General features: G+C 41.8%; 1 protein-coding gene across 4 annotated transcripts in view; it reads right to left on the bottom strand.

The window, feature by feature from the left end:
• Positions 1–15836: 15836 nt before the first annotated feature.
• Positions 15837–22439, bottom strand: part of LOC132875034 (CD276 antigen homolog) — a 56547-nt gene continuing 49944 nt past the window's right edge. For all 4 annotated transcript variants that reach the window (XR_009651745.1, XM_060911614.1, XM_060911616.1 and 1 more), the window contains 3 exons: positions 21454–21494; positions 21023–21334; positions 15837–20055 (listed from right to left, as the gene is read on the bottom strand). Coding sequence is in view for 3 of the 4 variants with exons in the window: in XM_060911614.1 (XP_060767597.1) it covers positions 19925–20055; positions 21023–21334; positions 21454–21494 (484 nt within the window). In the remaining variant the exon portion in view is untranslated. The remainder of the gene's footprint in view (positions 20056–21022; positions 21335–21453; positions 21495–22439) is intronic.

The raw sequence follows: 22439 nt of genomic DNA on the forward strand, positions 1-22439 counted from the left end.
ATCTTAAGTAGACTGGTTGTTGGTAACACACAAACACTTGCACATAAACTCATTCAGACAACACACAGGGATGTGATTTGGGGCTGGTGAAATTATCTGAAAATTTTAGCCGGGGGTCCCCGGGTCCTCGTGAACCCACGAGGCACTTGATTCATCATAAACCTACAATGGTAAACTTTTGTGCTGTGTTAGGGTGTTCCAACAAAGCTGATGGGAAAAGTGAAAAGAAGTCGTTCTTCAGAATACCAGCTGTGATTGAGACACAAGGGGAGCAAACTAAGGAGCTTTCTGCCAGGAGACAGACAGGGATGTGATTTGGGGCTGGTGAAATTATTTGAAAATTTTAGCCGGGGGTCTGGGGGCCACAGGCCCCCAGCTGGTCCAGGGCAGCGGCCTGGTGGGGGGACAAGGGGGGGAAGCCCCCCGAAGCTCCTGGGTTCTGGGGTTTTCTGACTTAAAAATTGTACTAAAATGGCAAGCGCAAACACAAGAAAAAAAACTTGTCATGATTAACAAATTCAAGCCAATTTAATGGTCAACATGCAACTCTGACACACACACTCGCTCACTCTCTCACACACACACTCGCTCTCTCTCTCTCACTCACACACACCCCAAAGAACCAGCGCGAGCAGGGCCCGCTAGCCCCGCGCCTTGTGACATAATTCGCCCCGAGGCGAGCCGCGGTTTTTCTCCAACCATTCCCAGCGGAACTTTTTTTTCACTATTCTGTCGATTTCTTTAACTCGATTTGCATCTTTACGCTCGATCACGGAGGCTGCCATCTTTCAACTCTTTGTTTGAAGCGAGCGCATTCATTGGTTGTTACAGAGCGATGAGCCAATCACGTACCTCGTTTCATCTCAATGACGTAATTGCGTAAATGACGTCATTACGTCAATGAGATGAAACGAGGTACGTGATTGGCTCATCGCTCTGTAACAACCAATGAACGCGCTTGTTAGATAGCTGTACGTAAGCTCGCTTCAAACAAAGAGTTGAAAGATGGCAGCCTCCGTGATCGAGGCGTAAAGATGCAAATCCGAGGCTGCCATCTTTCAAACAAAGTCGGAACGAATAGGATACGAATGTGGATGAGGGAAAAATCGGGAAAAAAAAATTTCAAGTTTTGAGGTGAAAAAAGCGGAATTCCGCGAATTCGCGGAAAAATCACATCCCTGAACACAAGACAGACATGCGCACACAGGAGCAACTGAGGCGGGCGTCCAGCCGCCCCTCAATATGGATGCCAAGAATCCACCCCAGGCACACGTGTGCAGAACCACACTCACCTCACACAACACGACAACTGGTCAGTCACACAGTGAGAACAATCACTACACACAGAAGAGGACCCACCACCTGAAGGACGCTGTCCCCACCACCGGCGCTCCGCTCCTGTGTATACAAAAAAAAAAAAAAACAATTAATTATGGACCTCACACACTCACCCATACACACACAGTTATGGGCATCACACACTCACCCGGGTCCAAAAGACCCAAAACACAAACAAAAAATATAAACAGCAACACGAGACTCCACAGCAATAAGCCCCCTCTCTATGATGCAACTCAAAAATGACAAAATGACACGACCAAATAATAAAACCAAACAAAGAGCAAGAAGCCCTTGGCCCTGGCACTCAGCCAAGAGCTGTATTCCACAGTCATTTTACACACGCACACACACGCTCATTCACACAAAGTCTGAGAGCAGAGAATTCGAGCTGCAATAGCCAATGATCCACGGTATTGGAGAGCAGAGACGTAGACACGTCAATGCAATCGTAAACAGGCAAGACAAAGCAAAGCAGCAGTTGTTCTAGCCGGCAAAGTCACTTCCTTGTGAGGTGGTATCTGAGAAACGACACAGAAGTACGCTTAGTAAACAGCCAGCCCAGTAACTTCACCACGCAACTAAAACAACCTACCTGAGTGACGCTGGTTAACGCACAGAGCTTGTAGCAAGGTGCAGCATGCTAGTCAAATAACGATGCAACAATGCTGAAACACAACAGTGGGCTTACTAAACAGCCGACCTGATAACCCCATAACGCGACTCAATTAAAACCAACATACCTGAGCAGCAACTTGTGAATATAAGGAGCCCACGGCAAAATATAGCAGATGAGCCGAATGATGGTGCATTAACCAGTGCAATCTGATGGAAGATGTAGTAGCCGCAGTGCAGCAAAGAATTCGATGAGACAACCGGCGATCAGATGAACCCAACGACACAAGCCTCTAATGCTACGCACTGAATTAGGGCTGTGTACAAACTATAACATCTTACCGGTAACGGGATTGGCCGCCAAGGAAAAGCACAGAGCCAACCAGGAATCAGATGATTGGCTGTCACAGAGCAACGCAGAGAGCCAACCAAGACCAAAACAGAAAGTAGGAAGCCAAACATGATCAACATGATCAAAGTAGCGAGAGAGAACCAACGGACATAAGGTAAACAAACCATATTCACCCAGTCCATCCTGCCACACTAGCCTGTATTCAAACAGCGAGTGGCATGCCGGTGAATCCAAATCGTGGCGCTTTTTTCAATAGTGCATGATAGGCAGTGGGACGGAGTTTTCTTTTCTTTTTTGATCGGGTAGTGTGACGAAAAAAATGTGCAGGTTGCTGCACTGCTATTTCAAACGGCTATGATAAACTCCCCTGCCTCTATGCCCTATGGACAGTCTGGCTAATGTACACGAACCATACCCGTCAACCCTCCCGTTTTCCCCGGGAAATCCCTTATTTTGACTTATTTCCCGCTGTCTTCCCGTTTTTTTTATTTTCCCGAAAATATCCCGTATTTTCACAATCTAAAAAAGTCGGTAGGTCCAGAATTCATGACGCGCCTCTGACAGGAGTTTACAGCAGGAAGTCGGGCCATGAATTCACGTCCCCGCCCTCTCAGGCATCAGTAATTACAGAACTACGTCCGGAGGCGAGGCTGAACAAGTGATTAGGTCCAGTGTTGCCAGATTGGGTGGTTTCCCTCCCAAGTTGGGTGGTTTCTGAACATAATTTGGGCTGGAAAACGTCAGCAGTATCTGGCAACACTGATTAGGTCTGAGGTGAAGATGGCGATGCTAATAGCTAAGAAAAACATTAGCCTCTCTTTCTTTGATGATTTGATGAATGTTCCCAGACTCTTCCATCGCAAAGAAATTTTCCATGGGGAAAACGAAAGCCTCCCAAATAATCAAAGGTAAGCTACACATGTTTACATTAAGTATGTCCTGGCGAAGACCTCATAAATAGCCTAGTGTAAACTAATTGGTGTATTAACTGTTTTATCCACTCATTGTCTATTTTATTTTCTATCTGAAACTTACCCATTTTAAATCACTCTTGGTTTAATATCTTATATTACTCTCTCTTTATTACATCTAGTTTCTCTTTATTACATCTATCTATCTATCTATCTATCTATCTATCTATCTATCGTTCCGAGGCCATGACTATGGTAAAACCATAATAAATTGCAATGGAATTTAATTTGACTGGTTATATAATGACCTTTCTTATTTTAACATAAGATACGTATTTTAGCCCTTAATTTTGGAAATAACTGGTGCCACTGAAAGCAAATAAAAATAAATGTATAGTTTATTCACAAATGCACTCTATAAACCATAAGCATATTGAGTTTGGGTCTTGACTATCACCAACATGCACCAGAGTACAGGAAATCACAAATACTAGATAGAAAATTGCCCCCCATTCAACTACACACCCACTTTTGGTGAAGGGTATGACTTTCCAAAATTTTCCCTTATTTTGAGTTAAAAATCTGGGAAATATCCCTTTTTTTCAAACCTCAAAGTTGACAGGTATGACACGAACTTGTACTGCTCATGAACGTGTACATGTTCACAAGCTGACCATTAGCTTAACCCTGAAACAGAACAACAGGGTAGGAAGCTGCTTATGTTATTCAGCATCACGACTGCAAAGTGCACAATCGACTTACTACTACTGATATACAATATCATTAAACTTGACGTAACTACATTGCTTACCAGCATTCACATAAGAATTTCACAATGATAAACTGAATCCCTAGCTACATCTGCAACGGCTAAAATCCTCCTACCGCTCACTCTCGTGGCTAACATTGGCTAACGAGCAGTTTAGCTGCTATCACCAAATAACAACACATTAATAAACTTACTGGGCAGAATGGATCTTCAAATGCCGGACGAAATTGGAGGTCGTGGTCTGGCTGTCAGAAATCGTCACGTTGCAAATCTTGCACTGCGCCGTTCGTCGTTTACCTTCTAGGCAGTAGCCCTTGAAGCCGAAAGTGATGACTCTTGGGATGGCTGACATGATGTGAAATCTGTGAACACACCGTGGCATGGGGCGTGGTATATAGCCCACGCAGAGAGCGTGCCTGATGGACAGGGCGGTGACAACCCAACAGCAGTGCAATCAAAATTACTGAAGTATGTGCATATTACATTTTATTTTCACAATAAACACACGATGGAAATAACACTTAAGTCACTCAAGTCATCGTGTGTCAAGTCAAGTCCCGAGTCTTAAACTTCCAAGTCCGAGTCAAGTCTCAAGTATTTTCATGTTTTGTCAAGTCAAGTCACAAGTCATGAAAACAGTGACTCGAGTCGACTCGAGTCCAAGTCCCCAAGTCTCAAGTCCCCACCTCTGGTATCTGGTGTGACCCCCTTGTACAGTAATAACTACAACTAAACGTTTGCGGTAACTGTTGATCAGTCCTGCACACCGGCTTGGAGGAATTTTAGCCCGTTCCTCCGTACAGAACAGCTTCAACTCTGGGATGTTGGTGGGTTTCCTCACATGAACTGCTCGCTTCAGGTCCTTCCACAACATTTCGATTGGATTAAGGTCAGGACTTTGACTTGGCCATTCCAAAACATTAACTTTATTCTTCTTTAACCATTCTTTGGTAGAATGACTTGTGCATTTAGGGTCGTTGTCTTGCTGCATGACCCACCTTTTCTTGAGATTCAGTTCATGGACAGATGTTCTGACATTCTAAAGGAAAATTCGCTGGTATAATTCAGAATTCATTGTTCCATCAATGATGGCAAGCCGTCCTGGCCCAGATGCAGCAAAACAGGCCCAAACCATGATACTACCACCGCCATGTTTCACAGATGGGATAAGGTTCTTATGCTGGAATGCAGTGTTTTCCTTTCTCCAAACATAACGCTTCTCATTTAAACTAAAATTTCTATTTTGGTCTCATCCGTGCACAAAACATTTTTCCCATAGCCTTCTGGCTTGTCCACGTCATCTTTAACTAACTGCAGTTGAGCAGCAACGTCCTTTTTGGAGAGCAGTGGTTTTCTCCTTGCAACCGTGGCATGCACAACATTGTTCAGTGTTCTCCTGATGGTGGACTCATGAACATTAGCCAATGTGAGAGAGGCCTTCAGTTGCTTAGAAGTTACCCTGGGGTCCTTTGTGGCCTGGCCGACTATTACACGCCTTGCTCTTGGAGTGATCTTTGTTGGTCGACCACTCCTGGGGAGGGTAACAATGGTCTTGAATTTCCTCCATTTGTACACAATCTGTCTGACTGTGGATTGGTGGAGTCCAAACTCTCTAGAGATGGTTTTGTAACCTTTTCCAGCCTGATGAGCATCAACAACGGTTTTCCTGAGGTCCTCAGAAATCTCCTTTGTTTGTGCCATGATACACTTCCACAAACGTGTTATGAAGCTCAGACGGTGATAGATCCCTGTTCTTTAAATAAAACAGGGTGCCCACTCACACCTGATTGTCGTCCCATTGATTGAAAACACCTGACTCGAATTTCACCTTCAAATTAACTGCTAATCCTCGGAGGTTCACATACTTTTGCCACTCACAGATATGTAATATTGGATCATTTTCCTCAATAAATAAATGACCAAGTATTATAATTTTGTCTCATTTCTTTAACTGGGTTCTCTTTATCTACTTTTAGGACTTGTGTGAAAATCTGATGTTTGAGGTCATATTTATGCAGAAATATAGAAAATTCTAAAAAGAGTTCACAAACTTTCAAGCACCACTGTACACGTACACACACACACAGGATTGTACATGTGCAAAAAAATTAAATAGTTCCAATCTGTTTTAAATCACATCAATCAGGATAAAATATTTAATCTTTATAAAAAATACACAGGGTGTCTACAGGTTTGTCCAAGTTAAATTTAAGACTTTTTAAGACCATGTTCCAAAAAAAATTAAGACCAAATCTAAAGTCACGCAAAAACGTACTCTTCTGGAAAAAAAAAAAAAAAAAAAAAAACTATATAACTTAATGTAACTTATTGTTCTTGTAAACATTCACCAGAAAACACTATTCTAGTAGAAGTACTTCATTTCTTTTCCTTGACAGGCATTCACACACTCAGAACACAATATAAGGATCGGATAAACTTGTAACTATGTGACAATCAGAATGCAGTCACAATGTTTGAATCCAAGGCCATCCTTAAAAAAAAAATCCGTTTCCTGTCCACCGGGTGAGCAAAAAAAATTCAGTAGGGAGGGAGGGATTTTTTTTTTTTTTAATGGATGGATAAGAAAATCGCAATGCTGTGTTTGCTTTTTCTTTCAGTACTTTTTTTTTTATTACAAAAGCAAACACATTTAATAAAATGACAGTTTCATCAACTGAAACTTGTACAAAAACTTTCAGTTAGCATTTTAAATGCTGACTGCAACATTTGCAAAACTTTTACAAAAGGTACTTAAAATGTCCGACACACGGACTTTTTGTAGTTCTAAATCGAGCGTTAGGCCTAGTTCGGATGAAATTACACTATTAAAATGATCACTGAATGATTTGTTTTTCTGAATCTTTACTATTTTGTTGTTCGCTAGAATACCATTTTGCGATTTCACACTTAAGCAAATGTTTGAAAACTCCGGATCTCCTTCCTTCATGGTGGCTGCCATTTTTTTGTGCCGCACGGCGCATGCGCAGAGCTGATTCGACAGGGCTTTCCACAAGCGCCGGCTGCCGGCCATACAGCCGACTACACAATTAAGTCCAGCCGGCTACTTTAATGACTATTATTTTTGTAGCCCACAGGCTCTAAATATTAATTTTAGATTTTAATAAAATTAAATGTTTATCTAACGGACTGACAATAATGTCAAACTGAACCGCACTCTTAAGTTGCGATTCGAGCTGTTTGTACCGATAATAACCACAAATTCCCCGCCGGCTTCGTTGATCAAGGGAGAGTAACTCATCCGCGGCCCCGACATGCGGTGTGCGCGCGCACTCGGCGGAGGCAGTAGTGTGTCGGGGCCGTCGGAGGCGACATCAGAGGGAACAAAAGCAGAGATGACGCTTATTTTGTCTCCGGTAAACCAGTCTTCTCTCGTTCAATTACGTGCTGGCATCAAAAGACACCGTTGGTTGTAAATGAAACCAAACTGAGTCGTTGGAGTGTATTTGCATACACAAATGGAGAAATGTTCGCTGAGTGTGTAATTGTGTAGCCGCCACTGCAGACCGTTGTCGTTGTTAATTCATAGCATGCTCAGTTGCGTGAATGTGTCATGCACCGAAAATAAGAGATTTACAAGCCAGGAACGCCTCATGATGCAATACGCAAGAAAAGAAAGAAGATTTACTGCCATTTTACTTTGTATTTGAGTAAAGTGAATAAATAAATGGTCTGTGGAAAATATATTTAATCCTGGGAACTGCGTGCACAGGAGTTTATTAGTGATGCAGTGCTATGCATTGCAAACTATTGACTCCCATATAGAGAGCAAAGCACAGCAAACTCTTGTTCTTCTGTTTTTCATCTTCTGTACAAATTTTGATTTCGAATAACCCAATAACCGTACATCGCACACAGACAAACAATACATCAAAACGTGCGGTTCGATCGGACTCGCTATTCTATTACTTTGTTCAGCATTCAATCACACAAAATTTCCCATTCATTTTCTATGGAATTAATTTAAAAAAAAAAAAATCGCACATTTTCAATGTTTTTCAAACATCCGCTGCTCTGGCATGCTTTCACCTAGAGACATGATTCAAACTTTAAAATGGAGATAAAATTCTCCTGTGTGGATCTGGCATTCAACTTTTTTGCTGGGTTCTATACTTTTTGATCAGTCACAGATCAAACACCATGATCAAATCTGGAGAAATTCAGACTTTATAATAGGTGTCTATGGCGTTACACACCAGTGGAGCTCAGGAGTTTAGAGTGTAGGCAGTAGGGCTGCACGATATCAGAAAAATATGCGATATTCGATAACATGACTGAATATCTCGATATCGATATGTATCACGATAATTAAATATATAATGTTTTTCTTACCTCTACTCGCCGTTCTGCCCTGTATCTAGCATTTAAAAAAAAAAAAAAAAACACCCAATGCATCGCTTCCATTCCAACATTATTTTTTATTGGAAAAACATGGCTACACCTGCAATGGTGTCCATCAATCATCTTTAAATCTCTTAATTTTTGTGAGCACAGCAGAAAATGTCTTAAGTTGAAGTAAACAAAAAACTGAAAACTACATTACATTAACAAAGCATTCAAAATGGCAATTTCAGCGGCTCCCGGGAGATGAAGGTGAGCGACACAGATTCACCATAAACTCAAACACAATCTGTTAATAACACATGTGGGTGAGAGAGCAGTGGTGTGTGTGTGTGTGTGTGTGTGTGTGAGAGTGAGAGAGAGAGCGCGGTAGCGTGTGTGAGTGAGCGAGCGGTAGTGTGTGTGTGTGTGAGAGAGAGTGTGTGAGAGAGTGTGTGAGAGGTAGTGTATGAGAGAGAGAGAGAGAGAGAGAGAGAGAGAGAGAGAGAGAGAGAGAGAGAGAGCGGGGTTTTATGTTTTTATGCTTCTGTACAGCAGCGTTTGTCCCAGTGAGCCGCCCCACCACTGTTTTACAGGTACATGTCTTGCAAAGTACCTGAGTTTGCAGTACGTCATCCCTCCTGAATCCAAAAGTACTTCCAAATAGCAGACGTGCATTTTTTTTTTTGGAAACCAGTTCCTCCTCACAAGTTTGTCTCACCACACTTGCTCCCGCCATCACCACGAGGCTTTTACTTGTTTTGCAATAGGGGGCGGAGTTATCCCGCGGCGCTTATTGACATTCAAATGTGATTGGACAGCACAGAAAAATGTGCCTTTTATCGAAATTTAAGTAATTTTTGCGGTGTGTATCGCAAACTATGATATCGCGATATCGATACTTTTTCGATATATTGTGCAGCCCTAGTAGGCAGCCTGAAAAAAAAAAAAGCTCTAACTTTCTCATTTAAACTGTGTTTTCAGCCACAATTTTCACTCTACACACACAATTTTCTCAAAAGTAGTAGCCACACTTGTCTTGATTCACACAATGTGTCTACCTGAGCGATAGGATTTACAGTTTTTGAATGAGAAGCCTGAAAGTAAGGAGAGGACAGCCGCGCTCTTCCATAGACTCGCATTATAAACGTAGCAGCGCTTTTACTGCAAAATCAGAAATGTCACTTGTTTTTAACTCGCTCTAGTGTCCACATTTTTTACACTAAAACTTACATCAATGTGTTTGAGAGCCTTGTAGCACTCAATGTGCAAGAATTTTGTGAATAGCTCCTTTCGTTTCCGTGTAAATCAGCGTTGTTCGAGGAGAGGGAACTCTGAGAAAAAGCGCTCTTTGCTTGTCATATTGTGTCTCTTCCCTGCACCTGCACCGTTACCAAGGCGACGAGCTCCACTCAGGGAGCAGAGAGGGGAGGGGCTCCACTCAGGGAGCAGAGAGGGGAGGGGCTGCTCTCTCTCTCTCTCACGATAGGACTTAAAGTGCCATTCCACCATTGGATGTATTCTTTGGCATAAAATACAATATATTTTATGACAACATGACTAGACAGAGAAATCTTTTAGCTTCAAAATGATATATCAAACATCATTTTTTGACAACGACAAGTATATTAATTTTGCGACCAAAGTCACCTACCCTTTTAATTTCCGCGCGGTAGTGAAACGTGATGTCATCAGCAGGTTCCCCTTCTTGTGTACCACGTGTCGGTCTATTTTTAGACCAGGAAAACCCCAAAGTGAGAGAGTCATTTCTCCTCGTATATGGGGGCCAAAAAAATTGTGAAAAATTGAGTTAATCTTTCAGTTAGCTAGATTTATTGGTATTATTTTTATCGCGTTCTATCCGCCATTGCTGATATGTGCCACGTCACACGTCACGTGGTACACAAGGGGAACCTGCCGATGACATCATGCGCGGAAATTAAAAGGGTAGGTGACTTTGGTCGCGAAATTAATATACTTGTCGTTGTCAAATTATGTTTGATATATCATTTTGAAGCTAAAAGATTTCTCTATCTAGTGATACCATTTATATATTACCATTTATATATGTTGTCAAAATATATTGTATTTTATGCCAAAGAATACATCCAATGGTGGAATGACACTTTAAGCTAGCCGCACACTATGCCGATCCACGCGGTACCGAACTGACAGACCCAGCACCAGACACGGACTGACGGACGGGCCTTGAATTGCTTTGGGGGGGGCACACATTTTATACGCCAAGCCAGGGCAACACAATTGTTTCTAGCAACCCAGGAGAGCAGCACAGACGTAACAAGTTAAATATTCTAAGAAACCTATAAAGCAACCAAAACAACTTTCCAAAATGTATCAAACATTGCTCAGCATATTAAAAGTTTTTTTTTTTTTTGGCTCCGCTGGCCTCACAACACACAAAGCTGATTTCGGGTATCTACCGGAAGATATCGTGATATGATCCCGTCCAGCAATAAAATGTGATTGGCTGAGACAGCTGCTGATTTACCCAGATACCATTTGAAGAAAAAAAAAATGTGATTGGTCGGTTGGTTCATTCCATTCCATTAACCCATTGGTTCCCAAGAAATATTAGTCCACGTTTATAGCAATGATCCAGAAATTATTACTAGTGTTTCTGTACTCACGGAAAAGATAGTATGCTGCAAAATGGAGCTGGTTTATTGAAAAATTAAATTGTAAAAGTAATATCTACAACTCTGGTGATAATAACAGTCTATAACTACATTGCATAGCCTACTTGTAACAATTCAAGTATATATATTTTATAAACATTAAAGTATTTAGACATACTGTAACCAAAAATTCATGTATTTTTGTACATAATGTAATAAAAATTCAAATAAAACGATTATGTAGTAAGCTAATAAAAAGTAGGTTACAGGTATTTTGTACATAGGCCTACTGTAATTAATCAAGTATAAGCATTTTATTCATAATGTAATGAACAACGGTATTCTGTTCTAATCAACAATTCAAATAATACCGTTTCGTTCATATTGTAATCAATAATTCAAGTACAATTTGTAGCCTATATATAGCAGGCGCACTGCAGTCAACAACTCAAGTAGGCTGTAATATTTTGTACATACTGTAGTTCTGTTAAGAACTCAAGCTCGCCATTAGTAAAGCTGTAGGCGACGATGTGAAGCTGCGTGGAATCTTCGCAAGACACTGTCCCTCCACTCATCCCTGAATTTTTCTGTTATGTCCTTCTCAAATGCCAATTTAATTAAATTAGCCTTGCGTGTGTGCAGCATACTTTGTCTGTGGTCGGTGAAAACATTCTTCAGCGTGGAAAACGAGTTCTCGCAGAGCGCAGTGCTTGCGCCAAAAGTCAGAGCGTGTTTCAGTGCTGTCATTACGCCTGGCATAGCCTCAAGGGGTTGGTGGAGATGTTTTAAAACTTTCGCTGTTGTCCATAGGCTACACAACTTCCGTTTAACCCGGATAATAATGAATGAACCGATCAGCCGATTTCGAATAGTTTCAATACATTTTAAATTGAGCACATTTTTCTTTATTATTGTTATACTGAAAAACTTTGACTTGTAGTTTACGTTTTGTTTTTTTTTTTTGAGGGGAAAAAAAAAAAACAAAGAAGAAGAAGCTGTGACGGGCTCCTATCAGGCCAAGTGCGGTCACTCGCCGGCCACTTTCAGGCATCTTTTTCGGATTAGTGAGACCAGACCCTCTGAACATGAATGGGGAGATATCAATACTGGACTCTGTGAAAACTAACGGTAGTGAAGAGCATATGATTGAAATCACCATGAAAAGTTGATTATACTTGAGTGTTAGGTTGGTTCTCATGACTCAGAAAAAGCTTTAAAATCCACTTTTCTCGTGGATTATTTTGACACTGCGCAGGCGCAGTACTTCTATAACGGCAGGAGAGGGACAGCGGAGCACGAAGCTGCAAGATGATTGGAAAGCTGTTGGTTCAGATCGACATATGATTGGTTGTTGGCAGCGGAACAGGGGGGATATTTGCAGACCCGTACTGCCGTCAGAGACGGTTGATTAGAATGTTTGCTGCCATTACGAACTGTCCCCATTCATTTCTATGGACGATTTCTTCAGTGACCTGTCTCCTATGAAAAAAAGTCTCTGCTCTGGGTTCCAGCAGGGCGGGCCCATGAGTCTCAGGGCGGGCACGGCCCCCTAAGGCCCGCCCAGGGCGCCGGGCCTGCGAACCGACCCATTTCAGAGCCGACTCCTGACAGGGCACGCGCATATCCCCGACTAACTCACAACTGTTGACGAGTGCAGTCGCGATTGAAGCGACACCAAACGAGATTATGCAAACTAAGCATCAAACATTCCGCTAAATATCACGTGACAACTTAATAGCTTTGTGATTGGCTATTGGATATAGTTACTGTTAAATCCAACACTTGAAGATGCTACAGGCTGAATTACAAATGACACAACATGGAATATGTAGCGCACTATCTAGGCTGCATGAGCTATTATTCCCAACCTTAAATAGTGCACTTATATAGGGGAGTTAAAGCGATTTGGAATTCAGCCACACAACTTGAGCAGAGTGGCTTTCCAGCCCACTGTGTCTATGGATAAAGCTTCAGTCTATGGAATTACAGTATATACCTGCATTAGGTGCTACCAACACGTATTTCTCCCGCTAGAAATTGTGTTTAATGATGTCACGTGTTATATGCGAAAGATATGATTGGCTATTGCTAGCGACTCTCGCCGATCAGTCTGGCTCCCGATTAGTTTTTCGAATCGGCTGTGAGATGAGTCGGTACCATCGAAAACTAGTCTTTACGCCTGACTCGCGACTTCAGTTGGCTCGGTACGCTGAAAATCGGCGTAGTGTGCAGCTAGCTTTACACAACAGATCAGGCACTGAGTGGTTGTCAAGCACGCGTGTGTCTAGCAACCAGTGGATTCGGAGCCTGCGCGGTATAATTGTGAGCATCAAAAACGATTAAACTTTTTCCCCATCCAAAGTGTACCACATTTTAACGATATGACTGAGTAAAATCTCCATAAATTTAAGATTGAAAATTTAAGACCATGGGGATTGAAATTTAAAGGTGTCACGCAGTGGCGATAAAAGTCGCATTATTTTGCACCAGAATGCTTTCGAGATTCGAAATAAATTGACCGTCGATTTTTCAAAAGCTTCCCGTGGTTGTAATCGGTCCTTATTTGGTCATGCCCATCACTTGAAATTTCCCGCGTTCGCAGCGCCCCCTCTCGGTCAATGGAACAGCTGCGTGACGTCATACCAGTAACCACTCGGTGCAGTTGCAATGGCGGACACACCAGAAAATAGGAGCGATGCTGAGGAAATTAGCTTTGATTTTACCGATACAGAAGAAGAAAATGGCCCACAAGTAGAGATTTTGACAGCTGAATGTCCTGGTGGTATCCAGCCTTACAGATTTGAATCGGAGCGCTCATCTTCAGAAGAAAATGAGGACAGTTCTGACGACGACAGAAATGAAGACGAGAATGAAGAAGACCGGCGACTTGAAGACTTGTTTTGGTTGGTTTCTCTGACTAAGTCACTACTTGTGTGTATTTTTAAAGACCATTTTCACTTGAATTAGAATGCTGTGTGATTAATCTATGATTTATGTGTAATACTGATAGCTGTAGGGGGTGAAAGTATAGCTAGAAAGATTGAATTCTAGCAACTTGACAGCTTGCGATCTCGCAAAATGCAGTGGGCCTTCTGATACAGTAGACCCCTTGATATTCCAGTTTATCATTTTCCTTTTATTGTAGTTGATTTTAACTTGATATTCAGTATGTTATAGGCTGGGAGTATTGAGCAGGGATGTGATTTGGGGCTGGTGAAATTATCTGAAAATTTTAGCTGGGGGTCTGGGGGCCGCAGGCCCCCAGCTGGTCCATGGCAGTGCCCTGGTGGGGGGACAAGGGAGGGCGAAGCCCCCCGAAGCTCCTGGGTTCTGGGGGTTTCTGACTTAAAAATTGTACTAAAATGGCAAGCAAACACACAAGAAAAAACTTGTCATGATTAACAAATTCAAGCCAATTTAATGGTCAACATGCAACTCTGAGCCCCTATAGTAAATTCAATGATTCTTAACTGACAAAAAGCCAAAACATGAAACCTAAAAATGTCATTCTAAATTAAATCATCTGCATTAGAATAAATAGAAAATTGTATAAGGAAAAACAAAATTTATACTTTCAATTACTGTAGAAGTTGAACATACCTAAATGTGCCTTTTCAAACAAACATGATGCAACATAAGAATTCATCCACCATTATTTATTAAACTCTATTGCTCCTGGTAGTCTCCCGGTTTGCTTCTTATGTATGGCAACTTCTAATATTTGATTAAGTTACTGCACACCCCGTTTAGGCAGGGTAACAGGATTGACACAAAAAATTAGTCATGCATAGACTACTTACCAAAACTGAAATTTTTAAGTAAATATTCTCAGATTCAGTTCATTCTGCCATCCATATAAAAGGTGAGAATATGTAAATCCTTGGCAACAAAATTTCAATAATAGCTTTTGGGAGCATTTATTTTTGTTATGTGATTAATCACGGTAACAGAACTGACACAAACCTCTGGGACAGGTACAAAAATTAACAAAAAAATAAAAAATGTATATTTTCTTAATGGCATTTTCAATTTGTGACATATGTCCATTGTGGTTTCCACAGTCTTGTCGTTGAACATGAAAAAGTTTCAATTCCACCTTTGTCTAACATTAAGAATCATGTCTGGAAAAAAAAAAAAAAGTCTCTTTTCAGTGGAACAGCCATTTTTGCTCATTTTCGACCCTAAGATTTGCTACAAAATGCACATTTATGAACCAAAGTAGTCAAATTTTGAAATGCAAGGTAGAACCGATAATGTTTTATCATATGAGACCATAAAAAGGTTTTAGAAATCTCAAAATGTAAACAAAACACGTCCGGACAAAAAAAAAAAACCGTTTTCTGTGAAATTGACTCATATACAGAACTGTACAGTGTTCACTCACTTGAGGATTTTCATATGCAAGAATAAAAATCACTTTCACTAAACAACATTCACAAAAAATGTGTTTGCAATTAATTGGGCTCCACTGTTTTTATCATTTCAACCGCGCATCAGACCCTCGGCCAACTGAAAATGTCTTTCATGCACTTTTCTCCCTCATGAGAATTTTGAAAAGTTGGCAAGTATGTATTATTTGCACTAACATTTTAATATTGAATAAACAAATCAAAATTGTGTATAATTACCTTACATCCACGCTGTGGGAAAAGTTTTGAGCGAAAATTAAAACTAACTTCGCGTGAAAAAGGTGAAATAATCTGTGATGAAGTTGGCAGAGACTCTGAGGTAAAGTGAGAGGAGGGGGGAGGGGTCCAGCATCACTGCCGCCTCACAGACTCACTTTCCCGGGTTAAACTCCCACCGCTCCCCCTCTCTCTACACCGCTCCCCCTCCCCCTACACCGCTCCCCCTCTCTCTACACCGCTCCCCCTCTCTCTACACCACTCCCCCTCTCTCTAGCTTTTGTTTTGACTGAGTACCCATTTTGATTTGTAAACTAGAGCCGTGATTTAAACTGCTGTTTCTTCGGACGTAACTAAAACAAACTGAAATAAAAACCGCTCCTTCTTTTCTCCTCAGAAGGTTTAGCCTCCGATGCTAACCTTTTCGCCACAGCTTTCATAGCGTGCGCATGCGCATCCAGGAAGCAACAGATGGCGCGAGGCCCCGTTGCCACGGCAACCTTCGTCACTCCGTCGCACGTGCAGTGACACCATCACCACTCACAGGCTTATGATGGGGAAAGGAATGAGCTGGGTTGTTTTTTCTTCTTCCCCATGTTTATTTACTTTAAAAACACACACCAAACTGATGATCAGGCGCATCTTTACGCTCAATCACGGAGGCTGCCATCTTTCAACTCTTTGTTTGAAGCGAGCTTACGTACAGCTAACAAGCGCGTTCATTGGTTGTTACAGAGCGATGGGCCAATCACGTACCTCGTTTCATCTCAATGACGGAATTACTGAAAGTCGGAACGAATAGGATATGAATGCGGATTTTTGAGCGAAAAATCTGAAAATTTTTTTTTTTTAATTTTGAAGTGAAAAAAAGCGGAATTCCGCGAATTCGCGGAAAAATCACATCCCTGATTGAGCTTTGTATTGTATTGTTTAAGCATGCACTGATACCGATACTGGCATCGGCCCCGATACTCCACTAATATACTCATACTCGTCAAACAGTTGCCGATACCATGAACCGATACCAGTGCCGATACCAATGTTCCCCGCAGCGCTTTTTGTTCCATTCGAGAGAGAAAAAAAAAAAACTGAAGCATTGTTGAGCTCAGGCTTGAGCATAATATGGTAGGTTATACCATGCGCCGATAGTGTTCCGTGAAGCGCCTTTTGCCAGCGTCCGTTCAAGGAAAAAAAAGCCTCTCCCAGGAAAAAATTGTAAATCTCAAGCATTGAGCGTAGGCTAATTTCGTCAGAAGACAAAAAAAAAATTGTTTGACAACCCATTTTTCCATGACGAAGATGTGTTTGCGTAGTCATGAAACAGTGCCGTCACAACATCTTTCCCCAACACTGTCATTTTAAACATCTCTCCACACTCCACTCCCTTTCGCTGCCATACGCAGATAGGCCTACGCTAAGATCCCCAACGTTGTCCTTTTTTAATGTTGGCTATTCGCCTAGGTAAGGGTTTTGTAGGACAGGCTACTCACTAACAAACAAATGAAAATCGGATTTTTGTATAGGTGAATCCAACCGGCAGAGTTTTTAAGTACGAGTCCAACCGGGAGAGTTTAAGAGTGAAGAGTGAAGAGTGAGAGCTTTAAGAAATGGCTGATTGAGTTTTCCAACTTGTTTCAGTTGAGGGCAACGCTAAGACCAAGGAAATTGACGTCCCATCTACAGGTATGGAGCTCCACGAGCACGGGACGCGATGTTGCGAATGGACAGCAACAGCGTCTGCCTAACAAGTTCTGCGACTGAACAAGAGCGTGCTCGAGGCATTCAACTCTCCTGCAGCACACAGCAGGATGTGCGCACATGCACATGAGAGGAGGGAGGGAGGGGGGGGGCATATTTTAGTCTGCATTACTGGCGATGGAAATTAAATAATACATCGTCGCCGGCCGCCACTGTTATCTTGTGCGCTCTCTGTGATGTTGCGATGGTCACTGCTCCTCCCTTTCACGCCCTTGTCTTGTTGCTAAATGTAATTGGAGTAGTTTAAGCGCACCACCAGAACAACCCTTAAGTCAACCAAGACTGCAATGTTGCGGAAGGCCGATGATAGAGGGGGTAAGTGACCAGCGGAGTGAAATGATCATGCTGCATGTGGTAACTCACTGCTCTCTCCTCCCTTCATCAACAATCGGTCTTACATGTTGCAAGAGTGCAAGTCTTTCTTGACTTCGAAAGTTGGACATTGTAATCTAATCCAAATAAATAGCAGCCTTTTTCAGAAATTGCAGCAGCTAAATATTTAATTCTTTGTGTAGGCTATTTGCAATGAGTGTAGTTTTCTGGGAGTGAATGTTGCGCGACAATCGAGAGAGGTTGCACACGGAAGCGCAGATAGCCTTGTAGTCCACGTTACACTGCCAGCAGACAGCGCCTCTTCATTTCACGGTAGCGCTTCTTTTGCAACATTATGTAGGCCTAGTGCAGCAGCGCTTAGGTTTTGCAACATTATTGTAACAATGTTGCAAAAGATAAGCGCTACCGTGAAGAGGCGCTGTCTGGCTGTGTGACGTGGACTCGAGGCTACTCTGCGCTTCTGGAGCAGTGGAGATTGTCAACGTGAACCCGTGTGCATGATCACTCCAGTTAGAAAACAACATTCACGGGAAATAGATAAAGTAGGCCTATTAAATATTCAAATGCTGCAATTTTTGAAAAATTATATTTTAATAACATCAACAGTATCGGTAGTACTCGGTATCGGCAAGTACTGAAATTATAGTACTCATACTCGTATCGGTTTTCACAAATGTGGTATCGGTGCATCTCTAGTATTGTTTAGTAAACGTACAATCGTCAGTAATAAGTGATAATTATTAGTTAAAAGGCAGCTCTGTGGCATAAATCTTTCAATTAATCTTCTGTCATCCATTTGCTAAAATTATGTGCCACATATGTTATCAAGACAACACTTCATGTGACAAAAAAAGATATGACAAATACATAAATGTATGAAAATCATTTTGTACAATTAATGATTGATACATAGAAACACTTAAAACATGTGTTTTTAAAAAAATATTTTTTCTATCAATACCTAGCCATGACCTTGAAATCAGATCCATTGATAACAAGAGTCACAAATAGTGTTCAGTGTTACAGCCAAACACAATACACCGATTAGGCATTTTGTATCACAGAATATTAATACATCATTTTATAGTGTTTTGAGTGTTCAAAACTATCCACAAACTGAATAAATCCACAAAATCCGTAATGTAAACAACTCTGGTAAACACACGCTATAGAGAAAACATGGCGACAGGCCAGCATCACCCAAGGGAGGTTACTGGTATGATGTCACACACAAGTTAACCTAGTTAACGGCTGGCTGCCTAAATTTGGCAGTGCGCGTCAACTTTAAATGCTTGTAGCGGGCGCATCGTGACACTGAGATCACGGGAAACCGAGGGGCTTGAATAACCCACCAAACCCGACATTTTGACACATGATATAGCCTGATTGCTGAAATTACCTCACGACGCCTTTAAGACTTTTGAATGGCCTTATTTTAGGAAAATTAAATTTAAGACTTTTTAAGGACCCGCGGCCACCCTGAATACAGCACTTACTGATGTACAGTATATACATGTTATTTACCAGCTGGGAGGTCCGTATGGTGAAATACCGTATTCAAGGCCGAGGTCACAGTATTTCACCATACGGACCGACCTTAAGCTGGTAAATATTTATTTTTTTCTTTATCAAATTCTAACAGAAAACGAGAGCGCCCGAAAGGGAAAACCGAGCCGAGCCGCCATTTTGAATCCTCATTCATGGCTGTAATGCAAATTACTTCCTCCTCAGTATACAAGTGCACTTCCATGGCAGGAAAAAAACTACATTTTGCCACCTATGCAGTCCCCTATTTATACAAAATTGAGTCATTCAGGATTCAGCCATGTTTTTGCTCAGCATTAGCAACAGTTACAGGTTTTTAGCTTTCTCCTGAAATGTTTTCTTTTATTTCTTCTTCCTCAGGGTAGTAAAACTCGCTTTCGCTGTGAACACTGTCGTTATCGCTATCCATGCTGTAAAATTATTGCTATTCTCCTGAGAAATGCTGGCAAACATTTATAAGAATTTTGATATTATACATAAATCTTATTAAAATAAATAAATAAATAAAAAATAAATAAACGTTGACAAAAAAAAAAAATGCTACTATGTTTGTTGTTGTGAACGAGCGAGTCGCCAGAGGTCCGTACCGTAGGATACAGACCCGCTCGCCAGCCAATCAGAGCGCAGGATTTGGACCGTGAAAAAAATAAATGTTTTTTTTCATCAGAAAGAAAGGTGTAGGTGTTCTACCAAATGATCAAAAATCAACTGCTCCAACAAAACCATACACTCAGTCCCAACAGAGCTGCAGAGAAAAGCAAACAAGTGTCAGGCCGTCTTCTCGCTCCTCGGCTTGTTGGCGCAAATTTGTGCCGTTCATCTCTCACTGCATACTCTGGGGAAAAAAAAAAACTGTGATTCAGCCGTGTTGAACATTTACTCGGGTATATGCATCAACTACACACCGGTGACTCTATACTTTTTTGGATCATAAAAATAAACAAACTGCAATGTTTGAATTTATAACAATCAAACTGGACCAGAAGGCGACGCATTTAAAGGAACAGTCCACCGTACTTCCATAATGAAATATGCTCTTACCTGAATTGAGACGAGCTGCTCCGTACCTATCCGAGCTTTGCGCGACCTCCCAGTCAGTCAGACGCAGTCAGACGCGCTGTCACTCCTGTTAGCAATGTAGCTAGGCTCAGTATGGCCAACGGTATTTTTTGGGGCTGTAGTTAGATGCGACCAAACTCTTCCGCGTTTTTCCTGTTTACATAGGTTTATATGACCAGTGATATGAAAAAAGTTCAGTTAAAAAAAATTGAAACATAGCGATTTTCTATGCTATGGAAAGTCCGCACTATAATGACAGGCGTACTAACACCTTCTGCGCGCTTCGACAGCGCTTTGATATCTGAGCTCCGTATCAATGCGCTGCCGAAGCACGCAGAAGGTGTTAGTACGCCTGTCATTATAGTGTGGACTTTCCATAGCATAGAAAATCGCCACGTTTCAATTTGTGTAACTGAACCTGTTTCATGTCACTGGTCATATAAACCTATGTAAACAGGAAAAACGTGGAAGAGTTTGGTCGCATCTAACTACAGCCCCAAAAAATACCGTTGGCCATACTGAGCCTAGCTACATTGCTAACAGGAGTGACAGCGTGTCTGACTGCGTCTGACTGACTGGGACGTCGCGCAAAGCTCGGATGGGTACGGAGCAGCTCGTCTCAATTCAGATAAGAGCATATTTCATTATGGAAGTACGGTGGACTGTTCCTTTAAGGCAGATTTTACTCCAGAAATCTCAAATCTAAAATACTGACTCAGAAATGGAAAAACACCCCCACACACCTTGAACCTTCAGATCTACTTGGAGAGTCCTGGAGCCAGGGATCTGGCAGCTGTAAATTCCTGCATCAGTGTGTTTCACATCACTTAATCTGATGGAGTAATTCCCTTTCGTGAACTCCGATTGAAAAACTTCGACTCTGCCGCTGTACGCTGAATGCTGGTCATGAAAATTCTCTTTACCGTCGATGATGTCGTACACCGTCTTGGTGTTATCGTGACGCCAGAACACGTCCTTTTCATAGCGACCGGCTGAACACAATAAGATCACAGAGCCTCCTATAACAGCTTCAACTGTGGTGATCTGCCCCGACACTTTAATAAAAATCAGAGGAAAAGGATTTACAGTCTCAGGGTAAAGCACAGGAAGTAGATATTTTCACACCTCAGAAAATGCACTTCATGTGGTTTATGAAAGTGAGTCAAGTTCTGACCTTTGTCTATCAGAAATATGAAGAGCAAGCTGAGCCAGGTTCTGCAGAAAAATAAAGTGAAACAAAAATCACACACTTTCACTTCCAGCAACTTTAAAATGTTAGGCTAAAACACAATTGGAACCTGACATGGTCGTGTAGATACCAGGGCTTTCCCCAAAGTGTGGACACGCGGCACTCTGCCATGCTGTGTGACATCAGCGCCGCGCTGTCATTTGCGCACCAAAAAAGTCAATACCATAAGTTGAACAATGCAGAGTACTTTCCGCACCTAAATATCTCCTATTCTTCTCTGAAAATGAGAAGTACTGTAAGTACAGATTTTATTTATATATATATATATATATATATATATATATATATATATATATATATATATATATATATATATGCATGCCTAGACTAGTCTGGCTAACACGACTTCAAAGCTCTACGAGCTATTGGTCTGGCCAAGATATTAAGCCCAACCGTTTCCCAGAGCCCGTGGTTGACCCGCCTCCCTGAAATGCCTCAGTTTGCTACTGGTCGAAGCCAGAAAAGGCTGTGACGAAGCTTAAACCAATCACATCACTCTTTCCTCTGACGTATGTGACGCGACGGGGCTAACTGGTAGATTAAACTCTTACCGAAGCCGGTCGGGAGCAAGGTGAAAACGTCCTTCCTTTCAATAAATACCTCCAGGGCTGCTCTTTGCTCCGTTTTCAATGAGAACTTCCCGTTGAATGCTTTCAATACAGCACCTACCGCTGTGTTAAAGGCTTGCCGCTGCTCCATGTTCGTGATGTGAATGAAGCGCTTCCGGCATTGTTTACAGAATCTATCTTTGGCTTCCGGTCGCAGTTCTACTACGTCAGTGCCTTGAACACGCCTCTACCCAGGGCCGTTGGAGATGCTCAAAGTTGATTGGCTCCCGATTTTTCCGGAGTTTGGAAGAGCTGTAGATAGCCTGCCTGGCCAGACTAAGCTCGCAACAGGCCCTCGTGTTG

Source organism: Neoarius graeffei, chromosome 27 (assembly GCF_027579695.1).
Source record: "Neoarius graeffei isolate fNeoGra1 chromosome 27, fNeoGra1.pri, whole genome shotgun sequence".
NCBI lineage: Eukaryota > Metazoa > Chordata > Actinopteri > Siluriformes > Ariidae > Neoarius > Neoarius graeffei.